The 12038-nt window shown below is 63.7% G+C and overlaps 4 protein-coding genes across 5 annotated transcripts; 2 read left to right on the top strand and 2 right to left on the bottom strand.

Moving 5' to 3' along the window:
* Positions 1–368: 368 nt before the first annotated feature.
* GRDP2 (Glycine-rich domain-containing protein 2) lies at positions 369–2088 on the top strand. The gene is made up of 3 exons (XM_062772360.1): positions 369–846; positions 915–1511; positions 1558–2088. Exons 1-3 carry the CDS (start codon positions 573–575, stop codon positions 1866–1868), a joined length of 1182 nt encoding a protein of 393 aa, XP_062628344.1. The 5' UTR covers positions 369–572; the 3' UTR covers positions 1869–2088.
* Positions 2089–2812: 724 nt separating this feature from the next.
* LOC62_04G005804 (uncharacterized protein) lies at positions 2813–6332 on the top strand. Its single transcript, XM_062772359.1, has 3 exons — positions 2813–3463; positions 3556–4095; positions 4176–6332. The coding sequence occupies exons 1-3, from the start codon at positions 3205–3207 to the stop codon at positions 6296–6298; spliced, it is 2922 nt and encodes a 973-aa protein (XP_062628343.1). The 5' UTR covers positions 2813–3204; the 3' UTR covers positions 6299–6332.
* A 5-nt stretch (positions 6333–6337) lies between these two features.
* On the bottom strand, positions 6338–10352 carry XPR1_1 (Xenotropic and polytropic retrovirus receptor 1; the record flags this gene model as incomplete). 2 transcript variants are annotated; one of them, XM_062772357.1, is made up of 13 exons in its annotated part: positions 6338–6722; positions 6768–6856; positions 6926–7056; positions 7124–7200; positions 7249–7309; positions 7361–7512; positions 7557–7635; positions 7673–7891; positions 7930–8123; positions 8164–8470; positions 8510–9096; positions 9364–9928; positions 9966–10352. In XM_062772357.1, the coding sequence occupies 13 exons, from the start codon at positions 10350–10352 to the stop codon at positions 6397–6399; spliced, it is 3174 nt and encodes a 1057-aa protein (XP_062628342.1). In that variant the 3' UTR covers positions 6338–6396. The 2 variants fall into 2 exon arrangements, with proteins under 2 accessions (XP_062628342.1, XP_062628341.1); XM_062772358.1 differs by having other exon boundaries at positions 8164–9096.
* A 363-nt stretch (positions 10353–10715) lies between these two features.
* SPBC1709.16c (4,5-DOPA dioxygenase extradiol-like protein) lies at positions 10716–11943 on the bottom strand. The gene is made up of 4 exons (XM_062772356.1): positions 11691–11943; positions 11505–11649; positions 11146–11443; positions 10716–11089 (listed from the first exon to the last, which is right to left on the bottom strand). Exons 1-4 carry the CDS (start codon positions 11883–11885, stop codon positions 10759–10761), a joined length of 969 nt encoding a protein of 322 aa, XP_062628340.1. The 5' UTR covers positions 11886–11943; the 3' UTR covers positions 10716–10758.
* Between the last annotated feature and the right edge of the window lie 95 nt (positions 11944–12038).

Here is a 12038-nt window from a genome sequence, read left to right as displayed (position 1 = left end):
GAGCTCAAAAGAGGCAACAACGTTGATGGTGCTACGCATGCCCCGGGCGCGGAGCAAGGGGGAGGCTCTGCATGTCCGCTGCAGATGCACGGGGAACGCGGCGCGGCGAGGGGCGCTCGCCGAGGGCGAGGCCCAACGAAAATGCAAGCATTTGATGATTACAGAGCGCGGCGCAGGGCTCTCTGACTGATCGGGATGCGTAGGTCAGGTCGGCCGGCGGGGGGACGGGGCCGAGCGCACAAGTAAGCAGTAAGTAGATGGTGCCTGCCTGGCTACGTCTTTGCAGAGTGGCGACGGCGGCGGCGGTGGTGGACGGTGGATATTTGTGTACTAGTACGCTGCTGAGACGTATGCAGGCTGCTGCTTTGCTTACTTACTCCTTCCTTTCATTGCATTGTTCTTCTTCACGTTCTCACGACGACGACGCGTTATAATCCCAGCGAGCGCACGCTGTACGGCGATCAGTCACGACGATAGCGCTTATCAAGGCCGTCGGTCCACTACAAACCTAGTTATTAGTATCTCGCTCCTCCTCTCCTCGCTCACTCGTCGCGGCCCCCCGCGCCCCTGCAATGTTTCTTGACCGCCTCAAGACGGGCCTGGCGCGCAAGCACAGCGGCGATGTGTCCCCTGGCGCGCCATCTCCGTCCCACTCCCCGAGCCCGCTCTCGCCTGTCGACAGCACACACCGCAAGAAGGCGCCCACGCCGTCGCGCAGCAGTTCGAAAGACGCCCACCGCTCCGTCCTCGACCTCAGCCCGCGCGACTACGACCCCGCGACGCTGCTGCCGGCGAGTATACAGGTCGGGGGGTACGCTGTCCGCCCGCTCGTCAGCATAGCGCAGGGTGAGTGCGGAGGGAGGCAGGAAGGTGGAGGTGACCGGAGGCAAGTGCTGACCACACCCCGCACACAGTCCGCGACCACCTCGCGCTCTTCGGCGCCTTCTTCGCCCTCGCTTCCTCTGCCGGGCCCGAGTTCCACCGCGTAGCGGACCACGCGGCGTTCGAGTACGAACGCTGGGCGTCGACTATCCTGCCCGGGCGCGTCGTGGCGAGCGCGAGCAGCCAGAGCACAGGCAGCAGCAGCGGCAGCGGCAGCTCGTCGACGCCCGCGGGGTCCCCCGCGTCGCCCTCGTCCCCGCTGACGGCCGCCGAGCTGCCCCCGCTCGACGTGCTCATGTGCTGGCACGCGCACCTGCTCAACCCTGCCCAGTACGCGCGCGACCTCGAGGGCACATATGCGGCCTTGCACGACGTGCCATTCCCCCTTGCCGAGGCAGCAGCGGCGGTACGTGACCACACGCTGCCTGCACAGCTCGACCAGCGGTGGGGCGGCAACGAGCTCCGCACGATGCACTCCATCTCCGGGTGGACGCCGCCGGATATCTCGGCCGCCGTCCAGCGCCAGGCGAGGATCGTCGCTACGGCCCAGGAGCAGGGGTGGTTCGACCCCCGGTTCAGTGCCAGCGCCGAAGGGATGGCCGTGTTCCAGCGCTGCATTGTACGGTATCGTGAGTAGCGAGGGCGCAGCGAAGGACGGCACACTGACACGCCCAGACGCCTGGCTCGACCTCATGGCCGCAGTCGACGGCCACCCCTTCCTCCCACCGACGCTCGACATTGAGATCGCATGGCGCACGCACCAGCTCCGCGGGCAGCGGTATCGCACCGAGACTGCGCGCCTCATCGGCGCTCCCTTGGACCGCGAGCGCTTCGACGACGCAGGGCTGCGGCGCGCCGAAAAGCTGTGGAAGACACGGTTCCGGCACGACTACCTCGGACCCGGGAGCCAGCCGCGCGGCGGCACGCCTCTTGGGGGTGGAGCCCGCGGAGGCGTGCGGGCTCCATCACGAAGCCAGACGTTGTGAGGCGAGTTGGAGCGAGCGAGCAAGCGAGTCAGCGCGCGTGCGTGCGTGCGCCGAGCACCACCGCTGCCGCTACCGCCACAGTTGTTTGTACCTGTTGTACTATCATGCATATGCCACTGCCACCATCATTGGGCCTTTGGGCCGGCTCACTCCGTCGGGAGTGCGGGACGGCGGCGGCGCCACTGACGCTGTGGTGGGGCTGGGCGTGGACGGTGGTGTGTTCCGCGGCGTCATCGTGTCGTCGTTCGGGGAGGGCGCGTGGGTGGGGCCGCCCGTCGGTCGCTGGTGGCCGAGGCGCGATCATCGCGAGCCACGAGCGCGATCACGCGTCAACGAGCGAGCCATAGTGTATCCAAGTGGCACCCCGCGCCCCGGCCAGCGGCGCCCGGGGCGACGAGGTCACAACACGAAACTACTGCCCACACCTGCCGTCCCGAACTTTTCTGGCCCGTTTCGCGTCTCGTCCATAGGGCGGATGGGCTTGGGGCTAGTGCTCACTTGGCGCACACTGGTCACGAGACTGTGCGTTCAGTCGCGAGGGGAGACGCATGTCGTGTCTTGTGCATGCAGTCGCTCAACTGTATGCATTGTGCACAGGTGCATGCTACAGTGCAAACCTTCACTGTACGTACCACCCCCGGAGTTATACGGCGTTGTGCCCTTAGCACGTGGAAATGGTTCCGCTGGAGCCGGGAGCCCAGCCAGGCGCCTCGCCCTGGCGTCGGTCGATCGTCACCTGGCTGGCGCCTGGCGCGCCTGGCTGGCTGGCTGGCTGGCTGGCTGCGGTGGTTTGAATTAACTTTTTGGTAGGACAAGGGTTGAATTAGGACGCGGGTAGGCAGAGGCTTTTGAAACTCAAATCTGAGTGAACGAGGCGAGAGCGACGACGAAGGCACAACGCTAGCTAAACGCTTCTAACTCACCTTTGCACCACAACTCCTCTTACTCCTTCTTATCACTCGCACACCACCGCCGCCGCTGCCATCGTCGTCGCCTCGAACACCGTGCGTCAGTCCACACCGACGCCGCATCGACCGACAACGCGGGCATCTACTGCACCGTGCGCATCACTCACCTCGACGACAACGCGCGCGTCTCCCGGCCTTCCCCTTCCCTTCACCTCCCCCCTTCCAACCAACCAACCCCGGCGCCCCACCGCCCCGCCTACCCACGTCTGCCCATGGCCAGCAGCACCGGCACACCGTCCCGTCTGCTGCATTGATTGATCGCTTGCTTGCTGCCCCGCACGCCGCTCCATCGACCCTCGCCAAACAACAAGCCATCTCATATCAACACGCCCAGCCGCTAGCCTAGCGGCTGCTGCTCTCGGCCCCAGATGCCGTCCTCGCTCCTCCGCACAGGGTTCAGTGCGCTGCGCGACCGCTCACGCGGCGCAGTGGCTGCGCTCCTCGCCGGCGGTAGCGCTGCCTCGGGCGCTGTCTTTGACGGCGGCGATGGCGACGACGCGCGCAACGGGCTTGGACCCAACGGACTGAGCTCGCTCGTCCACGGCCCAGCCTGGTCGCCAGACACGCTCACCGATGTCTGGCGCCTCTTCTTCTACGCCGTCGCCGCCGCCTGTTTGCTTGCGCTTGGTGAGTCGTTCAGGCAGCAGAGTCGTGCCACCTTCCTCGGCGCACGCACGCACGCACGTCCAAACAAAAATCTTGCTAACATGTTACCTCAGTCGCCATCACAAAGCCAACAGACTCGTCGTTCCGCTCGTACCTCACCGAGCTCGCCTTCCGCCGCCATCTCATGCACATCCGCTCGTCGGATGAGCCCGAGACTGCAGCGTCAGCCGAAAACTCGTCGGGGAATGCCTCGCCCTCTGGCAGCGGTGCCGACACGCCGACGATCGCGCCGTTCCGCTTCGCCAACCACGTCGCCATCACGCTCCGAACCCCATCGCTCAACTACCGCTCATACTTCTTCTTTGCTCTCGCCTTTTCCGCGGCGCCAGGCCCTCCTGCCTTCCTCTCGGATCCGGTCCTCGCAAGGCCCTCTAAACAATCGTCTGGTGCTCCCCCGCCAGAGCCCGTCATCTCATACCTCGGCGTCCTGGGCCACTGGTTTGTCCTCGGCCCAGTGCCGTCATCGTTCCAGTGGGCATGGCGTCTCCTGCATCTGTCCCGTCGCGACAAGGCGAGGAAAAAGTCGTCAATCTTGGACAAGCCAGGCGTCATGGAAATGCGCGCCGTGCTCGCAAAGGACGAGTCTCCCCCTTGTGAGTAGCTAGTTGCTACCCCACGGACTCGCGCAGGGCCCGTGCAATTGTGATCTCCTAAAGCTGACGCCTCTGCACAGCCGCCGTCCGACCCTCGGCCCTGGTCCCCAAGCTCTTGTTCAAGAGCGAGTCAAGCAAGGACCTCGCCGACCTGCTTCCCCTCCACTCCCAGTCCGCATCGTTGCCGCCAAGCAACCTGGGTGCGAGCTCTCGTCGCGGGTCCATTGTCAGCTTGGTCGCTACTCCGCCAACGCCACCACTAGTGGCTGATCCAGTGTTTGAAATCTCTTCGCCTGTTCTAACAGCCCTCAAGGGTGAACTCTCGTCCGCTCAGGCTGTGCTTGCCGAGTTGCAGTCACAACTTGCGGCCCACGACGAGTCAGTCGCTACCGCCCAGGCCCATCTTCAATCCACCGTCGATGAGCTCCGCCAACGCCGCAAAGAGGACGATGCCGAGCGCCAGGACCTCAAGTCCAAGGCAAAGACATTGGAAGACCAGAAGCGCCAGGCAGAGGCTGCACGTCGCGAGTCGGAGAAACGACTCAAGAGTGCAGAGTCTGCCCGTGACACGCTCCTGTCCAAAATGTCGGCTGCCCGCTCTGAAATAGAAGACCTCAAAGGCAACATGGAGCTCAGCGGCAAACACGTCAAGATTGTAATTGAAGAAGGCGCTCTTCACGTCAAGGAGACACGTGAGGCAGTAACCAACAAGATCACAGAGCTCGGTGACATGGAAGTCACCGTCTCAGAGCTCGAAGCGACAAACGACATTTTAGGAAAGCAAGTGCGAGAGGCAGAGGACAAGCTCAAGACTGCCGAAGCTGCCCTGGAAGACTCGCGCAAGATGGCCCCCGAAGAGGAAATGATGCTCATGGCAGCTGCATACGAAGCTGCCGCCTCTGAAGGCTACATGCACGGCCAGCGCCAGAACAAGACCGCCGACAACCAGTGGGCTTCGCAGGCTGCAGCCTACATGGCTGAAGCCGGCATGCCTTATCTCGACCAGTCGTACACGGCCCGTCCCGCTCAAACCGCTGCCAGTGGCTATGGTCATCTTGCGCACGGCAACTCGAACAGTTCGTCTTTCCGCAACCTCAACGACGCGCGCCATGGTGCTGCGGCCGCCGACATTGCCGGCTTTGAAGACTTTGGCCCTGGCAACTCGAGGTCTCTTGCTGCGCTCGCTCAAGGCAAGGTTACCCCGCCTACCCGCGACGAACCCGAGGACCAAGGATCGCCCCTCAGCGTGCTGTCGCCCTCCGAGTTCATGGACAACTGGCTTCCCCAGGGCCTTGTGCGCTCACTCGAGGGGGACATCACCCCTCTTGACGGTGCCGGCTCCGAGGCTGAACCCGAGGATGACGACGACGGCCTTCTGTCGACGATCCACGACGCTCTTCGTACCGGTCCGCCCGCCAACGGTGGTGACTCTGGTTCGGAATCAGGCGAGGACTCGCCCCGCTGGCCCACGTCGGCTGGTTTCGTGTCCACTGGTTTCGAGCGTTCGGATGACAGTGCTGTCACCGGCGCTCGCCGTGTCACCCCGACCTCGCGCTTCCCGAACGTTACGCCGCCGACCCACCTTGGTGGCTCGTCCTCTACGCTGCCCGGTGTCAACGCGCTCCCCAACTCGCGCCGCTGGTTCTCGTCCTCGCCCTCGTCTGAAAACGTCTCGTCTGGCTTCAACCTCTTCCCGTCTGGCGTCGCCAACGTGGGATCGAGCGACTCGCTCCCCCTCGCCATGGGTGGGTACGAGTCGCTCTTTGCTCCCTCGGCGTCCGAGAAGCGTGCGCTCAAGTGGCCGCTTCTCGGCAAGGCGCGCTGGTCTGGAAACGGTAACCGCTCCATCTCTGGCCTCGATGAGATTGCTGCCAACCTCAAGGAGAGCCAGGGTGCCGGCGGGTCCAACTTTGGCATGTCGCCCCCTGGTTCAAACGGCCTTCTCAGTGCCGAGGAGCTCTTCAACCGTGCTCCGGTCAATGACAACGAACGTGGCAACTCGCTCGAAGTAGCGCAAGGCGGCGGTGGTCACCAGTGGCTGTCGTCGCGCTACTTTGAGAAGCGCTCGGTTGTTGATGAGGAGGGTGGAGTCGGGTACGACGGCGGAGCCGACGCCGATGTCGAGGGAGAGACGGGACGGGCGCCTCCAGAGCGCAAGCCTTCGTTCCGATTCTTCTCCCTGCGCAAGGGCGGTGGTCAATAGCGCTAGTGATCCTGATGCAAATTGTCGTGTCGAATCGATGCTGCAGCAAATTCCATAATGACAAGATCTATGAGGGTGATATGATGGCTCCCGACTGACTACACTGCGCTCAGCTCGCTCTCGCGGTCGTCGTCGCCGTCGCCGGGCCGACGAGCCTCGTACTCGCGCTGGGCAAAGTTGCCGCGCGCGCCAACAGGCAAGGCGTCAGGCCCGCGTCCCGACGTGTCCTTGCCCACGAGGCTGTGCTTCATCTTGCGAAGCTTGACAGCGATGGGGTTGGTGCTGGCGCGGCGCGCAAGGCTCTTCTTGGTCGCAGCAATGTCGTCTTCGGAGCCGTCGTCGTCGACGCGGCGGTACGGCAGCGGAATCTCACGCGTGACGCGGTACGCGTCGGCGTTACCGAGGTGTTCGGTCTCGACACGGACTGGCGTCGTCAGCACTGACCACGCCAGTGGGCGAGGCGACTCACAAAAGTTCCACTGCCAGCGCCGGAGCATCTCAAACAACGCAAACATCCAGGATCGGAGGCGCGGGTGGATGACCGTGTTGGGGATGTACCTGTGTTGTCCGTTGTCAGTGCGCCGCCCTGCTGTGCCGTGCACGCCCACGCCCACGCGCGCGACTCACCAGACCCAGATGAAGCGGACGATAATGTTGGTGACCATTGCAAAGTAGTAGACGATCGGGTGGGCGTACCCGAGGTCCGGGCGCAGGAGCTTGTACCCCGGTCGCAGGAGACTCCAGTCGACAATCAGGTCCTGTGGGGGGTGTGAGTACGACAGACCGCATGACGACTACCCGCGACTACCGCGCGCGCTCACGCACCCATGCCGAAGTGTAGATCGAGGACACGGTGGCAAAAATGATCCAGACGACGAAGGAGGTATGCGCTCGGCGTTCACCTGTGGAATGATGAGCATCATGTTCGGTCATTTCAGCGCGCCACATACCCTGGCTGCGCCACCAGATAAAGAGACATCCGGACAGAATCGAGCTGCAGTATTTTCCACCCTAAGACATGTCAGTGGCGTCGTCCAGGAACCGCGGTAACGCTTGGCTCACGTTGACCAAATGGATCTGGAGGCCCGAGTCGTGATAACGCTTCAGACACTGGATGAGACGGACGAGCGGGGGAAGTGCGCCAAGGAGGGCGTACGGCCACGAGGTGCCAGACGGGCAGACACCGTACGCATTGTCTGGCCAATGGTTGCCGTCTGAGCTGTCAGCGCTGCCCCCTGCAAAGTGTCCGACAACGCACAGACACAGGACAGGAAGTAGACGTTCTGGATCGTGTAGACCAGACTGTTGAGCTCGTCGGCGATGAAGAAAGCAATGAACTGGATGTCAGCTCAGAGAAGATACGCGCGAGCTTACCTCGACGCGAGAGTAACCTGGCGTGATGACGCGCCACAAGACATGAAGGAACCAGTATCGTGACCGCCGGCGGAAGATGGGTAGCGGGTTGAGGAAGAAGACGACGATGAGGACAAGCCACGCAGCGGGCCACGTTGTCGGCGCCACATTGTGTGTCGCAACACGGTAGAACGAGAAGAAGAAGCAGTAGCTGAGTGTCATGAAGAAGAAGGTCGGCATCTGGGCGTCAGCGAGTGGTCCGCCCAAGGCAGGCGCACCTCAAGGTATGACCTAAAGTCGAGCGTCGGGCGAGACAGCTCCATGACGAACTCGTAGTTGATGCGCGCCTCGACGAATGCGCAAAGGTTCAGCTCGAACAGCATGGCAAAGAGGACGGGGAGGTAGAGTGCCGCGTAGATCGTAAGCAGGGCATCCCACGCTGGGATGGCCCTCCGAGTCTCGGGGTCGTACGCTGGCAATGAGCACCAGCACCATGCGCTTGTTGCACTCACACTTGACAATGGCAAGCACGGCAGGCGGAAGTCCCAAGCCGAGCATGATGCCTGATCTCAGCATGCTGAGGTAGTGCGTGTGGTTTTCGTCCTGCCTCCGAAGTCTATCGCGCGCTCGCTTGCCGTCGCCGTGCTCAAAGTGCTCGGTGAACAGGTCCTCAGTCTCCTTGATCAAGCCCTCGATGACCTCACCGCGCGCAAAGGAGCACGGCGCGATCCGGTCGTCGGTGTACAGCTCGAGACACACAATCTTGGTCGCCTTCTCAAACTTTTTGAGCGCCTTTCGGAAACCCGTGAGGTTGAGAATCTGTCGTCGTTCAGCAAACTTCGTGCACCCCCAACTTACGCGATAGTTCTTGATCAGTTCGAGGTGGCGGTAGAACTCGAGCATGGCACCACGCAAGTCCCGCTTGTACTTTTGGTATCTCTCGGGGTCGTACTGTCTCGCCGCCGCGGCCCTCGCAGCCTTGTCGTCTCCATCGCGAGACTTGCGGCCGCCACCATTTTCTCCATGGCCGTTACCGTTCGGCGTGTCGGAGGCACTCTTTCCTGAGGCCGGCGTGTCGTTGTCTCCATCGTGGTGCTTGAACGGGTTGCGGAAGTGGAGTGCCGACTCGACGGCGCGCTCAATCGCCTGGTTGGTGCTGGCCGGGATAGCAAGGCCCATGGCCACCTCCCAATCTCTCGTGCCCTGCGGGTACTCGCGGTGGAAGACACGGCGGTGCTCGGCCAGCTCCTTGAGCTGCTGGCGCAGCTCGTTGCCTTTGCGGACGGCCTCGAGCTCGCGGGCATGGTAGAACGACTCAACCTTGTCCAGCTCGTGGTCTAACAGGTCGAAGAAGGCCTGCTCGTCGGGTGCGAGCGTCTCGTACAGCTCGTCAAACGTGCTCGCCGTGCGTGGCTGCAGGCGAGGCGAGGGGAGCTTGAACGAGCCTGTGCCATGTCAGTGTCCTGTCACATCTTCGGGCATCACTCCCAGCCACATCGCACCGCTCTCAGCCAGCAGATCCTTGCCACCCATTGCCCTTCTCATCTTCAGAAACGCCCCGGCGCCAGCGCCAACATCGCCCTCAGGCATCTTGCCCTTGCAGTCGTCGTCATATGAGTCTTTCTCCTTCACAACGTTTCTCACTGCCTTGTTCTCGGCCTTGCTCTCGACCTTGCCCCCCTTGATTTCCGCTACGCCCGGGCGAAACTCACGAAGACTCTTGGAGCCGCTAGGCGCGTCGCTAACGCCAGACGTCGACAGCCCAGCGCTGGGCTGGACGCGGGGGCTGACGATCTGGAACTGGGGGCTGAAGCCGGCGTGCAGCGCCGACGGGCTGCGCTTGGGGCGCGGGCTGGCCTTGGTGCGGCCGGGTGAGCGGTGCACGCTGCTGGTGGTCCGCTTGAGCGGCGCCGTCTCGCCGCCCGTGCTCGCCGTGTCGGCGTGCGAGGCGTCGTCGGGCGACGTCTCGGCCCGCCCGCTGTCCCCGCCCTCGCTGATGTCCACCTCGGCGGGGTACGCGTGCACGACGGGCGAGAAGTTGACGCGGCCGGGCGACGCTGCCCCCGCCGCGCCCTTGCCCGTTAACCGCCGCGGGAGCTTGCCGCGCTGCGCTGACGCTGCGGCTGGTTCCACCGCCGCGGGTGCCGTAGGCGACTGGAGCGCCGGCTCGCCGAGGTGTAGCGGGGGCGGGTGTGTTGGCGCCGGGGGCAGGGGCACGCCGCCGCTCGCCGACGCGAGGCGGGGGCTCGTCCCCATCGCGCCGTAACCTGGGCTCTTCTGCCTGTCAGCTTGTAGCTCCACAGGGGCAACTCACGCCGGTGCTAGACAATCCAGACGCCGGGGTATGGTACGTCGACCGCGTCGTCGAGGGGCTGAGCGTGTCCCCCGCCGCTGCCGGCGGCTTGGCGTCTGGCGCAGCGGCGCCGGGCGTCGCGGCGCCCGTGGCGGGGGAGGTGGTGGCCGCCCCGCTGCCGACGGTGACAGACGCTGCGCCGGGGGTCGAGGGCGGGCGCTGCCCCTTGGGCTTGGACGGGCCGTGGTCGTCGTCGCCCGAGCTATCGCCGGCGTCCGCGGCCTCCGGGTCGGCCTGCTCCAGCCGCGCAGTGATGCGCTTGATCTGCTTCTTGCATGCCCGGTAGTCGATGTACGCGCGCTTCCACTCGGGCGTGGCGTTGTCGTTGAGGTACTGCCCAAACTTCATGATGGCGAGCTTGGGCCGTCCGGGGGCGGGGGTGGGGGAGGAGGAGTGACGGGGGAGATGGCGAGGATCGGCGCGAAGATAGCGGCGGCGATGAAGATCTCGAGGAGCGCTTCCCGACTGTGTACGCTGTCTCTTGCCGTCGTCGGCGTCGGTGTCGTCGTCGGAGTCTGCGTTGCGAGCGCGACTGTGACTTGTTGTGATATCCGACAAGCGAAGTGGTCAGGTCAGTCTCTCTGTAAAGGGTCTGGGTGTATTGGCTCAAGGCTGGTTGCCTCGGCACCTCCGCCGGCCAAGTTCAACCTGCAAACAGCGGAATGCACGTGCCGCCGCATAAACATTGCAACCACCGCTGTAATATCACAGTACCACCGCGATTTCTCCATTAACATTATCCTAAATACTTGTACTACGCAGTGACGGCCTTCGGCGTCCACGACCACATGCCCCACCCAAGGGCTCCCTCGGGCTCGACGTAGATCTCGTTCACGTTGTCAGTCGCGGGGTCGGCCGCGGCGGCAGCCACGACAATGGGCAGGAGGTGCTCGGGCGTGGGGTGCGCCTGGCGGTAGAGCGGGTGGCGGAAGAGGTTGATCGTGTCGTCGACCGGCGTGGCGGACTTGACGGCCTCGTCGACGGCCTGGAGGAACGGCTTGCCGTAGGTCGTTGGGCGGCGCTGCATCAGGTCGCGAAGGTTGTGCACTGCCTGCCCGGTGCCCATGATGCCGTAGCCCTGGTCTCTGTGGGGCGGGGTCAGCATTGCTCCAGCTACTGCAGTCAGCCCAGCCACACGTACCGGAGCGAAGCCAGCGCGCGACCGAATCGCGCCGCGCTGAGCGGGCTCGAGTCGCCAGGCAGCGAGACCTGCACGATCGGAATGTCCGTCTTGCCGTCAAACGCGACCTTGAACGGCACCCAGACGCCGTGGTCGAGCCCGCGCTTCTCGGTGGTGAAGGCCACGCCGGCCTTGCTCAGCGCGCCCTTGATGTCGGTCACGAGCTGCGCGTCGCCCTGCGACGCAAACTTTTGCTCGTAGAACTCCTTCGGGAAGCCGTAGAAGTCGTACACGAGGGGGTTGGTGTTGTCCGTGTTGACTGGGACGCGGGTTAGCACCGTACTATGCTACCCTCCACCACAGTTAAGTCTTGTACGCACTGATTACGTCCGGTGACGCCTTGTCGTTCTCCCAGTGCGCCGAGACGACGACGAGCCCGCGCGGGTGCGCAGCCTCGACGAGCTTGCCGTACTTCTGCCAGGCCTTGTATGGCTCCGACTGGGACTGGAACATGGTGGGCGGGCCCTGTTGCTGTCAATGTGCTGTTCGTCGAGCGGGGAGCTTACACCATGGGAGAGGAAGTAGACCGAGCCGCGCTGCGACGACATGGCTGCTGATGCGGCGGTGGAGAGGGTGCGCCGTGCGGAGAAGCGGTTGAGGAAGGACGTTATGGCGTTGCTGTTGTCCGCGATTAGGTTGAGCGCGATGCCGAGTACGATGCAGAGGACGCCGGTGTACCCGATGAACTTTGTGGATAGCATGCAAGTGGGCAAAGGATGTCAACTGTGCGACCGTTACATTTATAGATGCCTAGACGAGCGATTGCGTCAAAGGACGGATGGTTGCTGCGAGTCTCCAGGAAGTGTTCACCGGCATGACCAAGCAGTCCCACCGATTCCATCACCACCATAGCC

Source organism: Vanrija pseudolonga, chromosome 4 (assembly GCF_020906515.1).
Source record: "Vanrija pseudolonga chromosome 4, complete sequence".
NCBI lineage: Eukaryota > Fungi > Basidiomycota > Tremellomycetes > Trichosporonales > Trichosporonaceae > Vanrija > Vanrija pseudolonga.
This window is presented reverse-complemented; position numbering and strand designations above follow the sequence as displayed.